Source organism: Sitophilus oryzae, unplaced genomic scaffold (genome assembly GCF_002938485.1).
Source record: "Sitophilus oryzae breed Bouriz unplaced genomic scaffold, Soryzae_2.0 scaffold_979_pilon_pilon, whole genome shotgun sequence".
NCBI classification, from domain to species: Eukaryota; Metazoa; Arthropoda; class Insecta; order Coleoptera; family Curculionidae; genus Sitophilus; species Sitophilus oryzae.
The window spans coordinates 320,384-338,738 of NW_022147615.1; the positions used below are offsets into that span (position 1 = coordinate 320,384).

The window sequence follows — 18,355 nt, forward strand, 5'->3', positions numbered from 1 at the left end:
AATATTTTAGGTAAAAAATAAATTAATGCAGAGAAGTTCCTGCAATAATAAAACATATCGTAAATATTACTTCCCCAGGGTTTGAGTCCTCTTAGTCCCTCAGAGTTCAGTACTTGGCCCTATTTTGTTTCCGGTGTTTATCAACGACATTGCAAATCTAGACATTAGCGGTAAAATCTGCCTCTTTGCGGACGATATTAGTTTCACTTGGAGCGGCCCAGATGTTACGGCACTTTATAATACTATATCCAGTGACTTACGCACCATTAAATCTTGGTGCGATTCTAATCTCCTATGCCTCAACCTTTTAAAAACTAAAGTTTTGTCACATAAAAGTACTATACAACCTTTTGTACTTAATAACACCACTATTGACGTCGTGGACTCTGTCAGATTCTTAGGACTTGTTGTGCACAACTCATTAAAATGGGACTTGCACATCGAAGCTTTATCAAAGAAACTAAGCGCTGCCTGTTTTGCGCTAAGATCAGTTTCTAAGGAACATAACTCATCAACCTCTAGAATGGTCTATTATGCCCTTTTTGATTCGCATCTTCGTTATGCCCTTCCATTCTGGGGTACTTGCTGCGCGACAAAATTTGATCGTATTTTCAAACTTCAAAAGAGAGCAGTTCGATGCTTATTGGGACTAAACAGTAGAACTCACTGCCAGAATTTCTTTAAAAATTTCAAAATAGTGACTCTTCCTTCCTTATTCATTTTTGAATCCGTTCGCTTAATCCGCAAGCACATATCTGCTATTCCGGAAGGGCCTTCTCACAACTATCCACTTAGGAATGCGGAGCACGATATATATCTGCCAACCCCGAGCTTAGAACTAGTTAAGGGTTCAATACTGTACAATGCCAAGAAAATGTACAATCATTTGCCTTCGAATATCAAATCAATTTCATTCTTTCCCGCATTTCGCAAACCTCCGAAATCATACTTATTGGAGAGAGCCCTATATGCGGTAAACGACTTTTTTTATGTTTAATCATGAACAATTTTTTGAATTTTAAAATTTTGTTCATCTCACACACTGGTTAAAGGTCTAGTATTTAATATTTAATTTTTTATAACTCTTGATTTTATGATATATAACATGATTTTATCCATTTACAGTTTTCCTTTTGTAAAATTTTCTAGATACGCCTGTGTAATGTCCATATATGTTTTATTTGTAATTTTAATGACGTAAATTTTTTTGAATTGATTTGTATTGTATGACAATTTTTTTTATTATTTGTATATTTGTTTTTGTGCTTTTTTGTTTTGTGAATGCTTTGTCGATGAAGCTGTTTTGGCTTTTTGTACAATAAAGCGTTGTTGTTGTTTGTGTCAAGCCTTAATCAAAGCACGTATGTTTGGAATTTTGTGTGGCTTAACACAACAGGATCAGGTTAAGCCTTAGGCAGATTTCGGAAATATAATATATATTTCCTTCGTCCACACACCCCCTTTACCCGACCCCTGACAACGACCCGAAAGTACAGCGTAATAGACTCTTAACGACAGCTCTCTGAGCAAAACCAAAGAAAAAAATTAAGCTTGTGCTTGTGCCTGGCAAGCGAGCAATAATTCGGACCACAGAACATTTATAATGTATCTTTCATCGTCGAACATAAGCCAATAAAAATACTTTATCTTCGTTATCGCTGGTACAAGAGAAGAATGGGAAGATAGAGAAGAACAGAAGAGGAATACGGAGAGACCCGGGGCTTGACTTATGACTTTTCAGATTTGGTCCGGCGCCAGGCACAGGCCCGGCCGGTACTACCTGCACAGTACTACGTTCTCGATTCCATATTTTCAACAGTTAACGAAAAAAAAATTATTTTTTCTTTTTATTCTTGGCTTCAAGTCGTTGGGGTTGTAAAGATGTTACTGGATTACTCGACGAAGTTTCGACAGTATACCGTGCTGGCAACTGTTACTTTTGGGTCGGCATTTACATGTGTGGAAGTGAGAGAAATGCGACCGACCGACGCGACGCGCGACGGTGTGCTGTTGCGGCGTTGCCGATACACCTTTCCCTATCAAGTAAAATAAAATCACGATCGCAAACTGCTTATTTTTAAAAGACTAATCAAGAACCACTTTAGATATTGAAACTTTTTTTGATTTTCAAGATCTGATATTTTATAATATGTTTACATAAGAAAATTCGATAAGGTTGTTTTTCCATTCAAAAATTGTAAACAATCCATCCATTTACTTTTAGAGCATAGCAATTTACCGATAAAAATTTTCACATACTGTCTACAAAGAAAATACAGCAGAAATATTAACAAAGTTCTTGAACAAACTACAATCTATTATTTCTAATAGATTTCGAGATATCGATTTTTGAATTCAGAGTTCTAATAGCGCGACCACTATCGAACACCCACTCAATTCCACTTATTTTTACCAAAAATGCAAGTGTTTCTAGCTTGCACTTAAAAATATTCAAGCTATAGGGAAAATTACAACGACTCGTTAATAAATAAACAAATTAAGTATCACGAGACGTAATTAAATCGTGAAGCTGAACGCATGACGTACACCTTTCCCTAGAACTTTAAGTACTGACAGAGGTATTGATTGTTGATTGGGTCGACCGGTCAACTGCGACAAATCTGCTATATCCCCTTCCACGTCTCTTAGCGATGTGCACAGTTTCTCGGTTTATTTCATACGTTTGGCAACGTGTTTACTGTCCCCTCTTTGTTCAGTACATTATAAACGCATTGTACTCTTCTTACATACGGAAATCTCGACCCAAGACTAACTTTTGCCAGCCCTTAGTATGTCTTTTTCAAGTCTCCTGAACGTAGATTCCTACAGAATTAAAATTGTAAAAAAACTGGATAAACACACAATAACACATATTAAAACTATTATTTTATTTGTTTACGGACATCAGGCTTTAGTATACAGCACGTATTTTCTCGCAGACCGTTTTGTGTAAAACATATTCATCGTTTCAATGCCGATGTTTTACATAGAAGATAAGATAGTATACCAGTTCAAAGAAACAAAAAAAATTTAATGTCATCAGTCAAGAATAGCTGATTTTTGCTACAGGGTGTTTCAAAAAACATGTGCCATCTCTCGTGGGGAGATTCCTCACGCAAAAATAAGATTTATTTTTCGTATCAACGTACGTCTGATTTTGCTTTGTTTCGTAGCTACAGGGTGTTAAAGTTTTAATATATTTTTCGATTTATTATCATTTTCTTCCAAGTAGTTTTAGCGTTTCGATTGAAATTTTGAGGGTAAAACTTACTAAAAATGCGACATATTTTAAAGCTAAAAAAGTAAACTAACCTCTGTAAAACCGTCTCAAATACTGACTTCTGTCTGTGATCCGTATTGAAGTCTTTATTGTATTGATATTTTTATTTTTAAGTCTATCTTGAAAACATATACTTTAATAAAAAATGTCTATACCTATGTGGCGGATTCATCTCTCCAAAAAAACCTATATGGGTATTTGGCCACTGCAAGAAAATCTACAAAATAAAATAGTTATTTTTTGTAAATACTGCTGGCGTTAATCCAAACGGAAACTACTTTGTCAGAAGTTAGGTTTAGAAATATACAAATTTGCCTAACGAACAAAAAAATGCTTAACGTTTCGGAAAGTTTATCTCTTTCCGTCGTCGGAAGCAAAAAAATACAAAGAATAAAGAAAAAAACTCTTTATTTTTTTTATTTATTTGTTTGTTTATTTGGGTCAAAATTAGAAATTGAAATTTAAGTACCTTCCTGTTGTCAGATTGATCTGAAATTTGGTACACACCTTTAGTTCCGATGACAATACAATATAGTAATATCAATAACATTGTAAATCTAAGATGGCCACCGGTACAAAATGGCGGATTTCATATTTTTCCACAACCCCCTCAATATGGGTATCAAATGAAAGGGCTACACTAGTAGAATACTGTGATTATGACAAAATTTAAAATCAAGATGGACGTCGTTACAAAATAGCGTATTAGGTGAGGGCATGAGTAGTCGTGTCCAGAACAGTTGTGTCCAAGATTGTGTGACGTTAGTAGGACAGATACAACCCCTCAATATGGGTATCAAATGAAAAGGGCTACACTAGTAGAATACTGTGATTATGACAAAATTTAAAATCCAAGATGGACGTCGTTACAAAATGGCGTATTAGGTGAGGGCATGAGTAGTCGTGTCTAGAACAGTTGTGTCCAAGATTGTGTGACGTTAGAAGGACAGATAAAAAAAATACGTGATGAATTTGTGAAAATGTTGCGGTCCAACATTGACGTTACAAAAGGATTGGTAAATGGTGCTATAGGCCACAGAAATTGTTTGGCCTCAGTTCCGTCGAACCCAAATGTACGAAACAGATGTACCATCAGTTTGGATTGACTTTGGCAGAGACGACATACACGTTATACACCCGAAAGCCATACAGTTTCCAGCAAAATTCAATTATGGTACGGCTGAAAAAAGGATATTATCCTTAATTTTGTCATGGGCATCCACCGTCCATAAAATGCAGGGCAGCACAGTCGACCATGCAGTAGTGTATTTGGGCTCAAAATTGCTTGAGGAAGGGCAAGCATACGTGGCTCTAAGTCGAGTCAAGTCTCTGGAAGGGCTATGTATTGAGGAATTAGATCATTCGGTTTTTTTTTAGTGCATCATTAAACCATGTAATAATGATGCACTAAATGAATTAAATAGAATGAGAAATATTCGGTAGGCATTTCCGTTAAATACTAAAAACTAGAAAATAAAAAATCGGTAAAACAACTTTTAAGTTAAACGGTTTTATCTTATGTGCACTGAAAACTAGAAAATAATAATAACAATTAGGTATTTTGAACTTCTAGTTCAGAAATATTTTAGTACTAGGCAGAATAGCTTTTAGGCATATTAGACTAAAATAAAAACGTTGGGCATTGCATCGACTTACTATAATCGTAACTGGAGATTTTGACAATCAATAACCAGCCGTGGCGGCTTCACCAGCGAACGCCGAGCTCATGATCTACCAAAGTATAAAGATATGCTTTGCCATAGGTAGGATTTCAGAGGGGCCCCACGTTTTTAATAGGTAGACGTCAAAATTCATGGTTGAAAGATCTCAGAAGATGGTTTGGTTGCTCATCAATAGATATCTTCAGAGCTGCAGTATCCAGGACTATGTTAGCCATTTGGATCGCCAACCTCCGCGCGGAGACGGCGACTTAAGAAGAAGAAGATAAAACCGTTTAACTTAAAAGTTTTTTTACCGATTTTTTATTTAAAACAGATACGTCTACAAAAACCGTTGACGTTCTGTTAAAATGACATTATATTAAGTTAAACTTCAAAATTAACAATTACTACCTGATAACAATTACTTAATAAGGTAAAACCAAAAAGCCCCAAACTTTCTGTATTTTTTGTAGATTATTTTTAATTTTTACCTATATTATGTTTATTTATGTTATGTTCTTTGAAATCAAAGAAACGATTGCTATATACATTACCAACATATACAGATGCATGAGCAATACATTTATTTTTATTAGATTGTATTAAAAAAGTCTCTTTTATTCTTCCTTTAGAGGTTATCGCTTCTTTCGTTATAATTTTGGCGTTATTAAAATTTATTCTGTGCCCTGTGTCCCATGAATGCTCACAAATCTTAGATTTGTGAAAATCTCCCTTTCTTAAATAATCTTTATGTTCTTTAATTCGAACATTTAAATGTCTGGATGTTTCACCAATGTAAAATTTATCGCATTCACATGGTATTTTGTATATTACATTTTTTGTTTGTTGTTCTGTATTCATTGGTTTAGTATGCGATAAAATTGATCTAAGTGTATTTTGTGTTTTGAACGATGTTCGTTGATATATGTACTTTAATGTACCACAAATCCTTTTTTTAATATTCAAATACTTGTTTACTCTGTACTTACGCTTTTATAACATGTTTTAACTATTTTTAATAGTCGTACAAGGTCTGGTCGTTTCACGGTCCAGGAAAATGCGCGTCACGCGAGTGAAAAATCGCGATTTTCCGTGGTTTATTACTGGGAAATAGCCTCGTATTTAGCGTTGCCAGTTATTTTCTCGCCACCGTCAGTGCTAATTAATTTAGAACGTTTTAGCGGTACTTTGGTCGTTCTTTATGACTGTCTTGAACCGTCACATTCTTCAGACGACAGACTTTATTTAAATCAGCAGTTAAAGTGGTGGAAATGACGTTATTGTTGGCAATTATTGGAATTATTTCACTGTTCATGACTGTTTTACTTTTTACTGGGTGCCTTACCGCTAGCACGTGGACGCATTAAAAAAGTTGCACCAGAGACATCTTGGACAACTGTTAAGAATACAAAATAGTTCCACCATGTATGTCTCAAACGTATCGGTCCTTGAAAAATCTAGCTGCGGGAGCGTTGAAGTCACGATTACAAAATCCCGCTTAAGATGGGCTGGTCACGTATACAGGATGCAAGAAAATTCTTTACGGTGAGCTAGTAGATGGTAAGAACAACTTAAAACGAACAAGGATATTTTTCATGAAAACTTAAAGGGGAAACGCATGCAGAATCAGTGGAAAGTGGATACACATGCAGAATCAGTTGAACAACGTAATTTTGCTACTTGGGAATATATATCAGAAACCACAAAATACTGCGAATTTCGTTAAAAAACTGTATCTATTAAGATTGTAAGCTAATTTTCCTGATAGATTTCGCATATTTGTCTCAAAATTAAAAAAAAAAGTTAGGTTAACCAAGTGAGCTATAATTTTAAAATTAAAACTAGGAAATGAAAAAGGGGTTTTGCCATATTTCGAAGTATCATGGTCACTTTCAACAGTAAACTAATCTTCGTTGATGAATTTCGATTGCCGACATCTCAAAAATTTGCAGATTTGTCGAAGTTAAATTCACCTAGTTATTTCTTAATGGAGCATAAGATATTCTATTTCTAATTCAAGTTAATTGCAATATCAATGTTTTGGTTTCCCCATGGTTGAATATAGTAATATTTGACGACGAATATTTTTAACTCTAACCTCAAAATATCGCGAATCGGCACGAAAAACAACTTTTAGCACACGACGTACTACGTCGCCTCAAACAACGTCGCCAACGTTGTAGCGACCCTAAAAACCACCATTTTGGTGCCAATATGGGTCGCTTAGACGTCGCTTCGACGTTGTCCGGCAACGTTGGGCTGCTCTTGGCGACGTTGTGATTACGTTGAACAACGTAATTTTGCTACTTGGGAACAAAGCAACAAAATTTTTGAATATCCGGAGTGTTGAAGAGAGATAACATCACGTATCGGGCTTTTCAGTCACAGAAAAGCTCATGAAAGGAAACGCCTTGCGTAACCACCGTCAAATACTCCTCAGCGAGTAATAGCAGTAGTAGTAGTTACTCGATATATAATTTAAAATCTTTTTATATTTTTTGCAACGTTTGAAGTTGTTTAAGGAATTATTTGTGACTAAAATTATTGCGAGTAAACCTTGCCTGTCAGGCCAAAAAAAAAAGTGTCATTTTTACTCCTACTAAAACATTATACTGTTTTCGAAATTCTTTAATATTAGGTATTATTATTTTCCAATTCTGATGGTACTGCTCGGAAATTCTGGAACGCATCGTACTGGCCGGACCCGATGGCCACAGATCGAGGAAAGACTAACAAGGGAAAGCTTTCGAAGTGACATACCCGTACAAACACACGCACAAAACAACACGGCAACGCCGCGGGAGGAAATTATGAATGAAGCGGGTTCTTGGGGTGACCTCGTCGCGGGGGACCCCCGATTTATGCCCCCCACACGGGGAATTATTGATACAGATAGCTGCGCTTGATAGACGCCACGCAATGCTAGACGCATTTAAAAAAAAGGACTTTATTTTTCATTTAGATGTTTTTTTGGTTAATAATTATGTCCAGCGTTGCTTATATTATTAATTAGACAAGAAGAGGAACTCCAAATTAACTGAATTTTTCTAATTATTTATTATTAAATATTGTAATTAATTTCGGTAGACGATAATGTAATTTTATCGTCGTGTATAAAACAATATTTTTTTCCATAGCGAGTTACATTTTAAAAAATATTCAGAAATTATTATTTCAAGGAATTTATTACGAGTAGAAAAAATATTGTGCTGGCTTGGCGTTGGTTTCTATATGTAATTTGACAAATAAATAAAGCTGTCTCTTTAGTTGTCAGTTTTGAGTCAATATTTTTTAATTCTCTTTCGTGTCGATTGCTGATTGAATTAGAGCCAGAAATGGCTCAAAACGAAATAAGTAAATTATCGACAGATATTCAGGCTGAGGCGACAAAAGCCATATCCAGACTACTTCCATTTAAATCCCGAATAACTTATGAAAAGGAATACAAAAATTTTCAAAAATGGAAGCAATTAAAAAAGGTGCGAGAAGAAATAAAGTTTTTAACCTATCCTCGCTGTTAAAATATCATTTAATCTACCCTTGCGGATAAAGTACTATTTTATCTACTATTTTTGATAGATATAAGGCAATTTTAACAGTTCTGATCAAAAAACTATAGAGGCACATTATTAAATGCAAATTGACCTAAACTGAGGCACATTTCCTAGTTAATTTGCTTTAATAACCAGAAAGGTGTGTTAAGAGCAGCTGTCCCGATCGTAAATAAGATTTTATTGATTCCGTACATAAATTCGGACGTGGTAAAACACATATTCAGAATGTGTTAAAGATTTTTAGGAGGATACTAGTGTATGTAAGTCGTTTAGGTTTTATTGCTCCTCGTTATTTTAATGCTCCCGGCATTTTATTTTATTGTTTAGACGATTATCGACCGTGTAATTCCGGGTTGTTATTGATGGAACGATATAGGAAAAGACTTTGAAGATGATTTTATATAGGGTTATGTAATAAATGTAATTATAGACTAATAATAATTCACTTGGAGGAATATCTATACCTACCTACTAATATACAGGGTGTTTCAAAACAAATGCGAAAAACTTCAGGGGGTGATTCCTTGTTCAAAATAAAGGGTAGTTTGCTTTATAAACGTTGGGTCAAAAGTCAACCATTAGGGAGATATCGCGGTACAAAGATGGCGGAAAAATAATGTTTTTATTTTTTATCTTGAAAACGAAAAGAGATAGACTAATGAAATTTTACGGAAGCATTACTGTTATGAAAACACACTTTCTGGTAATTTTTTCACTTTTTTAAAATGAGTGGAAGGGGTTGAAATAAACTACCCCTATCATTCTCGTTAATGAAATTTAAAGAAAAATCTTATCAAACACATGCAAAAAAAATTAATTTTGATAGTTTAGTTTATTTAGAAACTTTTTTATCTCTTGTGTTTTTTGGATAAAACTCACCGATTTGAAATTAAAAAATAAAATGTAAAGCATTACATGTCAGGCCAAAAAACATTTTTAGATAAAGAATCTAGTGGGCAGCTGTAATTTTTTTAGGAAAAAATCTAGTCGGCCGCTGTCACTTTTTAGGATGTTTCTAATATTGTTTTATTTGACATTACCCTACTGCAATACGTTATTATCTAGATTATTATTATTATCATTATTATCACTAGATTCTTAATCTAAAAATATTTTTAGTCCTGACTTGCTTTACATTGCATGTTTTATGTTTTATTTTATTTTTTAATTTCAAATCGGTGAGTTTTATAAAAAAAATACAAGAGATAAAAAAGTTTCTAAACAAACTAAACTATCCAAATTAATTTTTTTGCATGTGTTTGATAAGATTTTTCTTTAAATTTCGTTAACAAGAATGATAGGGGTAGTTTTAATAGTAGGTAATTTTTCCGCCATCTTTGTACCGCGATATCTCCCTAATGGTTGACTTTTGACCCAACGTTTATGAAGCAAACTACCCTTTATTTTGAACAAGGAATCACCCCCTGAAGTTTTTGTTTTTCGCATTTGTTTTGAAACACCCTGTATAAAACCCTTAAGTGACTGACTCACTGATTAATCACGATCCTGCTCAAACCACTCAACGTAAGAAGCTCAATTTTGGCATACAGGTTGATTCTAGGGTATAGAGGTTCGATAAGAAAGGATTTTTCGAAATTCCAGCTCAAATATTACAATATCTTTTATTTAAAAAACGGTCAAGTTTCCGAAAAAACGCTTAAACACGTATATTTTATTTTATTTTTTTTACATATTTTAAGATTTTTTAAAAATGTATACAGGGTGTTTCGAAAAATCTGGTCATTGATTAATCACGATCCTGCTTAAAGCGCTTGACGTAAAAAGGCTGATTTTTGGAAAACGGATTGACTTTAGGGTGTAGAGGTTCGATAAGAAAGGATTTTTCGAAACTTGAATTCTAAGGGGGTGAAACCACCCCTCAAATATTAGGATATTTTTTATTATTAGATTTTTTAAAAATTTATACAGAGACCATTGAGTAATCACGATTCTGCTTAAACTGCTTGACGTTTAAAGCTGATTTTTGGCAAACGGATTGACTGTGGGGTGTAGAGGTTCGATAAGGAGGGGTTTCTCGAATCTTCAATTCCAAGGGGGTGAAAACGCCCCCAAATATTACAAATATTTGTTATTTAAAAACGGTTAGTCTTTCGGGAAAACGCTTGGACACGCATAATTTATTTTGTTTTTTACATATTTTGAAATGTTTTAAAAAATCATACAGGGTATTCCAAGAATTACGAATTAAAGTTGAATAATTATATACAGCTTGCTAAAAATAACAAAAATATAACAACAAAACTCTCAAAACAAACATTTTTTTTTCAGAAATCTCCCTTACCTGGTGTCCATAATAATCTTGTCCCATCACACCATCTTGATGTCCCAAATGTCCTCTCATATCATCTGCTCCACTCTCCCCTAAATTCTCCATCGAGTGATCCGGATGCTGTCCCATCCCCATATCGTGGTGCCCCCTAATTTCACCGTGCATTTCAGCCATCCCCAAATGGGAGGCTTGCTGGTGCATATCAACGCCTCCCATCATCAGGGGGGATACATGCTGGTCCCATGACTCATCCATCTTCTTCGCGGTACCACTCGCGACTTTGTCAAGTGTCTCTCTCGCCTAGTAGAGAAATTTCTCGGCTAATTATTTTTAATTGGGCGCTTCACCTATTTTTTTCGCTCTCGCGGTATCTGTAGTACCCTCTGTAGTACCCTGTATTGCCGGCAGTACCGCGGTCGTTCGAGTGGTGTTTTCTAGAAACGTTCTCGGTTCGGAGGAAGGCAATTATATGGCTCGCGACCGGACTATTTCTTAGATCAATAAGTCCGAGTGGTACTTGCAGCTCGAGTGGTAGTACTAGAGATGCGTCATCTGTAATATGATGCTTGCGGCGGGCAAATCTGTAAATCTGTGTGTGTAGAGAAGAAGAAGAAATCTTGGCGAAGCCACGTGCTGTTTGAGTTGAGTGGCTGACAGTTGTCGAGGTTTTTTTTCGTTTTTGGATTCAAGGAATTTTTTACACGCTTGTCTTTGAGTTGTTCTGAAAAGAAGAAAACATTGTTATATTTCATTTTTAGCTGGAGTTTTTTATTTCGAGATTAATACAAGCAGTAAAACGAGTTTTCTTGGTACTACACTGACTGGTACGAAAAACTGGATACTTTAAAATTTTCATGTATTTTAAACTTGAATATATTTTTTCTACGACTAGCCTAGAAAATGCAGTTTGACACACGGAAAACTCGATCTGAAATTGGCGTTTTGCAAACTCCTGTGTGCTAAGGATTTGGCGCACGACACGTGTCATTTTGCACACGACATGTGCCAATTTTAACATTTTTAACGTCCAATGTTTAGCTGAAACGCCAAACGCAACGCAGCCGTGAGAAAATTGTCATCATTACATCGCAAATTATTTCACAAAACTTACAAAAATTGACTGAGTCTGCTGCTAATTTGTAATCGTAGAAAAAATAGCGTAAAAACTTGTTCGAAAACTTCTTTGCACACTCGTTCGACATGTGGCTCTTGCCTGCGGCTCGAGCCAACAAACTGTCGAACTCCTGTGCAAAACGTCGTTTTGGAAACTCGTTGTTTAATATACTATTGTTCTAGAGGAGCGATTTGTTGTAGTTGGAGTTATGTCACTGTCATTGAAAATGTCATATTATTGTTTGTTTATACTTACTCTAGATAGATGGTTTTAAGGCCAGAAGCTGTATGGGTTCTCTTTACTTTAATTGAACATGGTATAGATTATAGAACAACCATTAATAGTATGCCTTTTCAAGGCAATCTCCAATAAAAATAAAGCTATAGAGATGAGTCAAAAAAAAACTATCAAGAAAGGATGCATCCCAACGATAGTATAGAGTTGTTAAATCCCTTACTTTCTTAATTATTATACAGGGTGTTTCAAACTTTCGCCCCAAATAACAACATTTTATTTTTTTTCTCGTATAAGAAACAATGATATTTGTTGTTTGTTACGGTTCATATTTATTTAGTTAGATATAAAAAGTAAAATTTTGGAAGGTCTATAAAAATATCTTCATAATTCTTGAACTCATGACGCACAATTTATATAAAAAAATTTGGTGTCCATTAAGGTTTCTTTCTTTCCTAAGAGAAAAATATACTATCAAGAAAATACGACCTCAGAGTAACCTGTGAAATGACATTCTATATGACATTTATTAAAAATTGGTATAAAACTTGTCAAATAGTAATATTAAAATGGCAAACCATTTTTAACAATTTTTTGTTAATTTTCGATAAATGACATTAACATAATATGCCATTTAGAAATTGTGATTGATTGTAATTTCAAAAGCCACTCTGACGATGTTTTTTTTTGAATCTTACAATTCATATTTAAAAAAAACTGCAGTTACGACCTCTGTGTAAGTCCAATTTCTCATATTATGTGCTGGTAACAATATCTTAAATAAAATTTATTTTTTTTGGAGTTTGGAGTGGAAAAAATACTAGTAACAACTATGTAAGTTTTAAATCCATATATTGATTCTTAATATATTTTTATTTCCCGTATTATTTAAAAAAATTAACATGAAATAATTCTCATCATAGAAAGTAATTTGTAAAATTTTCTGTATACCTATATTAAGTATTTTTATGGTTGCAATTATAATTTGTTATCATTAAAACATTGTTTTTTACATTAAACGATTTTTATTATCGAAATCTGTATAAAATAAGTCTCTTTTAGAACAAAAAAATTATATATTTACAGTTTTGCAAGTACGGGTTCTGTGTTATGCTGATATATTTTGAAGATTAAGCATCTGTTGATAGATAAAGCAATGATATTATATTTGCACTCGTTTTTTAATTATCACTCCATACGTAAAATCATTTACAAGCTGATCATACTTGAATTTATCCAAAAACTAAGAATTAAGTGAGTTTTGATTACTTCAAAAAATCTGATGTATATACTTTAAATTGAGTGTTTCAGTTAATTGTGTTATACAAACAAAACAGTAAGGTAAAAAACGACGTCTAGTTGGCTTGAAAATCACGATCGCCGACATTCACCATATAATTTTACATAAAAAATGACAGCGATCCCCATTTCCAAGCCCTCTCCGACGTCGTTTTTTTTTCGATCTTATGGTACTATATTATTCTCATCATATTATCATCCAATCTTGGTAGTAAGGATTAATATAATTTTAAAAATGTAAAAGACTACGTGTGCTAAAATTTATTAGTCAGAATCCTTATAAAACTATAATTTTGTAATTTACTTTTACTATTGTGTGAAAGCATTTTTTTCTATATTTTTTTGTCTTAAAATCCAAAGTTTTCACTCTATTAATACAATTCATATTAAAAATATACTAAAAAATTACCTACATACATTCAAGACCTTCTTGTTTCCCAGTCCACGGTCTCCTTTACAGTCCACTTTCAATAATTCAATCCAAGTTTTCCGCGACAGAACGGCGAGCCTTGCGAAAATCTCACCCCTTCGCGCTAAAAGTTTTCCCGCGCTTTCCTTAACGCGAAACTTTCCCGAGCTTTCCCGACTCACCCGGAAAATTATCCTTCTTAACTTATCAAACAATTTTTTTTCAGTCAATTTTGAATTGGTTTTTCATAATTGTATTTTTTATTGTTACTCCACTTTGAAGATTTTTTTTTCATTATATGTACACCAAAACTTAATTTTTTTTTCGTTTCACGCACCGCACTAATACAGGTTTTTTTTTCAATCACCCCGAAGATACGCGTCGCGCACTTTTAAGTGTTTACAGTACTCTATACACTATCGAACTTATCCATCCGCGAGTGTATTGCGGTGAAGGTACATTATTAGCTATGGCTTGGCTTATGCTTATGGCCGGCCTAGACGTGTGTGTATGTTAAATGCGGCGGCGAGGCGCGCGGCAAGCCGTCGGACGGTTTGATCTAGCGGCGGTCCTGCGTGAGCGCGGGAATAGTGACCGCCCCGTGGAGGCCGCCCCCCCGTTAGCGGGGACGCCCCCCGTCCGCCGGCGACGCCGCTGGTCGCCCCCCTTGGCGTCCGGCAGCGGAGAGTGGCGCTGTTCGTTTGTACGGGGACTGGTCAGTTTAAAACATTGAAAATGTTAAAACTTTTTAAAATTTGTTTTTTAATTTTTTTCATGTTCAGTTTTAATCCTAAAACAAAAGTAAAGTAGGTATATTAATAAAGTTTCTGGTTACTATAAACTAGCTATAAACTACCTACCCAAAAAATTAAAAATATTAATTGTATTAATTTGTTATGTTAAGAGAGGTTCGAAATATTTTTGACACTACTACTTCTTCTTTTTTCTTAATAAGATGATAAATATAACTACTTACTTTTATTTTACCGGGTGTCTTTAACATATCTATCAGAGAGAGGGGTACCAATACATATAAAAAAAGATGATACTGGCTCCTGCAGCAAATAAAATAACAAATAGTATAACCTAAAATTATAAGTAACAAAATATAAATACCCATCCATATTCATAAGTCAATAAAATGGAGAGTTTAGAAAAAAAGGTAAATCACCAAAAGAAAAATTAACAAACATAACGAATTGTCATTATGTTGTCATCTTGGTTGTCATAATGACGAAAACGAAAGGCGATTGTTCTAATTTCTATTTAGAAATTACGTTTTATATGGCTGCTTCTTTCTCTCTTGTTATATTAGAATGAGATAGTGGGCTTAATAGACGCAATGCACAGATCAACATAAATAGAACGAAATTTTGCGTTCTGAGTTGCGCTACGGGAACGTTGTCCCTCTCTTTGCCATTTAATTTGCCAGTCTCTTTTTATTTGTTTGTCTATGCTCTTGAGTCAATCATGCAAGAGAGAATGAATATTCTTGGCCCATTCGTACTCAATCGACTTGGACTGATATTGTTCTTTAATTCATATCAATAATTCATGTCAAATCATCATATCTCATCGAGCAAACATCATAATATGCAGTCACATCATCTAATTCTGAACTATATAAACCCTCGCTAACATTAATATCGAACTGCAAGACAGATGCTATCCTTATTTTGGGTAAATACCCAGTTGTATTCCAAGCAGAAATCTTTGCCATTCGACAGTGCGCGAGAAAACAATAGAAGAGGTTACTTTACTGAGGAAATCTCATCAATAGTGATAACCAAGACTCTTTTGGTCTTGGTCCTGCATGGTCTAGTCTTGCTGTAAGGCTCTTGCTACAATACACATAGAAAATCTTTAAGCACGCTTTAATATTTTTAGCTGCACAAGGCAACGAAAAAGCCGACAAACAGGCAAGCAAGGCAAGGATAGTCTGAAACATATCTTGGTCTAGAGGCAGTATTGGGAATACCCAAATGTATAACCCGTACTGCAGTAAAGCTTTATATTATTTTTTTTTATTTTATTATTTATTTTATTATTTTTATTATTTTTTATTATTTTATTATTTCTAGCGATATATGAATGAAGCTTTACAGTTTTTACCGTAAATAATAAAGGGTGTATTCCTTTGCTTACCTTGGTTATGGTTTTATGTTCCGTTTCTATTGGGTTCCTGAAAAATTTGGTTATTTTTGGTGGTTTACAAACTAACCAGCGCGAGAAGGCTTTCTGCAGGGGCGGGAAAATGAAATAGCAAAAGCGGTTCCACCGTTTCCACGGAAATCTCAAATAAAATAGTTCCAGCCCTAGCCACTAGGTGGTAGTGCAATTAATTTTTAGGTTCAGAAATTGCTACTAGTTATTGCCAGATGGCGTTAAATCAGAATTTTTTTGCAGTTTCCATAGTTTCCAACGGCCATTGTCATATTATTGTCAAATTCTCAAAATATATTGTCGTTGTCATAGCGCCAATCATAATATTATCAAATAAATGATTATCAAAACGTTTTTCAAACTATAATTTGTTATATGTGTTTTAATTAGAAATTCCTTTTGTTTGAGGCCCTAAAAATATAATGTAAGTCTTTTATTTTTGCCATCATTTAAGTACCTATTTATATTTACTCCATTTACAAAACTTTGGGCGTATTACGTTGGTCTTGTTTTATTATAATAAACGATGTTTAAATATTTGACTTATAAATAAAAACTTTAAATAATAAATAATATTTCACGTTTGGCTTTAATTTTATTTAATAATTGTATAAATTATACTGTTAAATCTTATTTTTTACACATCACAACGATACTTGTTATTAGTATTGTTGAATTTGTCTAAAAAATAAGGTTTAATAATCAAATTTAATTATTTTAGAGTAAAATTCAATAAATACGCTCATTTAAAAAGCCCGCGCTTCGATCCATTTAAAACAAGCCCTACTCAATAGATGGCGCCACTTCTGTAGGACCATTTTTCAGTATGGCAGAGTCCATTCTAGCTAGGTATATTCTTTGGCTTTCTGGTTTTGTTTGTCAATCAATGTCATTTATGTGACAGAAATGAAGCAAATATTGGAAATTCGAGTGAAATTCTCATTTAATTTCTAAAATATGTATTAATATTTTGTATTTACATCCAAAAGCAATGGAGGTAGGCAGTAAAGATAAATAAATTTCATTACCTAAATAGAATGACTTTTTAGGACCATTTAAAGAAAACATGAAAAACAAGACAAGTAATCGTGAATGTTTTGTAAGCTATAAAAATTTTATACGATATTAAACACCATTGAAAAGAAGAAGCAAACGTAAAAGCAGAGATTATTAAATTAAAAATGCATAAAAGATAAATTTTATAACAGAAGTATTGAAATTTAGAAAACGTCAACATTTGACGTTTCCAGTATTTTACGATATTTTTCAGGAACCGCTCTTTACCGTATTTTATCGGTCTAGTTCGCCTAGTTTTGCAACGGAATACAGCCAAAGTCGATCTTTAAAGCCGGTGTCACACTAGATTTTTGATCGGTCCCCGTACGTGGCGACTTACCGTTGGCGTTTTGTTACTCTCTCTGGCTAGGTAGGCGAAAGGTGAGAAATTCCTATAGGTGGGACCGGCTAGATCTGGCCAAAAGAACTATGACGCGATTGGTCGAGGCCTGTATACCCAGGAACTACCGGACAACGACGCTCGAGAAAGAAAATTTTCTTGCTTTGGCTTCGAAACCGCTCGACCGGAAAAACGCTACGTTTTCGATGAAAAAATCCGTATTTTTCGAAGCAGTAATGGCCAGATTGAAGGAGGTCGTGTTTTTAATCGAAAAATTAATAGTCGAGAATTTGATCGGAAAGCGCTTGAAATACATGCTGCTGTTATATAAGATACTTTCTAGCGTTTTAACAACTATTATTATAAAATTGGGCAATTCAATTTTCTTTACTTTCTCTAAAGTTTCTTTTTAAACAGTGCACATTTTTTGAACAGTGCTTTCCATAAAATCAATAAAATAAAAAAATTACGAAATAATATACATGTACTGATTTCTTTCGAAAATCGACAACTATGAAACTTTGAACACTTCCCGGACACAAACGGTACATTGTGAGACAGGAAATTGTAGAGAGAAACAAGCCCTATAACATAGGATATAACATTTTAATGAACAGTGCTTTCCATAAAATCAATAAAATGAAAAATATACAAAATAATATACATATACTGATTTCTTTCGAAAATCGACAACTATGAAACTATGAACCCTTCCCGGACACAAACGGTACATTGTGAGACAGGAAACTGTAGAGAGAAACACGCCCTATAACATAGGATACAGCATTTTTTGAACAGTGCTTTCCATAAAACCAATAAAATGAAAAATATACGAAATAATATACATGTACTGATTTCTTTCGAAAATCGACAACTATGAAACTATGAACCCTTCCCGGACACAAACGGTACATTGTAAGACAGGAAATTGTAGAGAGAAACAAGCCCTATAACA

General features: G+C 34.1%; 2 protein-coding genes across 4 annotated transcripts in view; one reads left to right on the top strand and one right to left on the bottom strand.

The window, feature by feature from the left end:
- LOC115891190 (homeobox protein araucan-like) overlaps positions 1–14,367 on the bottom strand; it is a 117,650-nt gene extending 103,283 nt beyond the window's left edge. The window contains exons 1-2 of one of the 3 annotated variants that reach the window (XM_030911595.1): positions 13,850–14,367; positions 10,798–11,506 (exon numbers count right to left, since the gene is read on the bottom strand). In XM_030911595.1, the coding sequence (XP_030767455.1) occupies positions 10,798–11,040 (243 nt within the window). In that variant the 5' untranslated portion in view covers positions 11,041–11,506; positions 13,850–14,367. Of the gene's footprint in view, positions 1–10,797; positions 11,507–13,841 lie in introns of all 3 variants that reach the window. The other 2 variants (XM_030911594.1, XM_030911596.1) reach the window with 2 other exon arrangements.
- Positions 1–18,355, top strand: part of LOC115891191 (ankyrin repeat domain-containing protein SOWAHB) — a 329,208-nt gene that overhangs the window by 176,392 nt on the left and 134,461 nt on the right. The gene's annotated exons all lie outside the window — the stretch shown is intronic.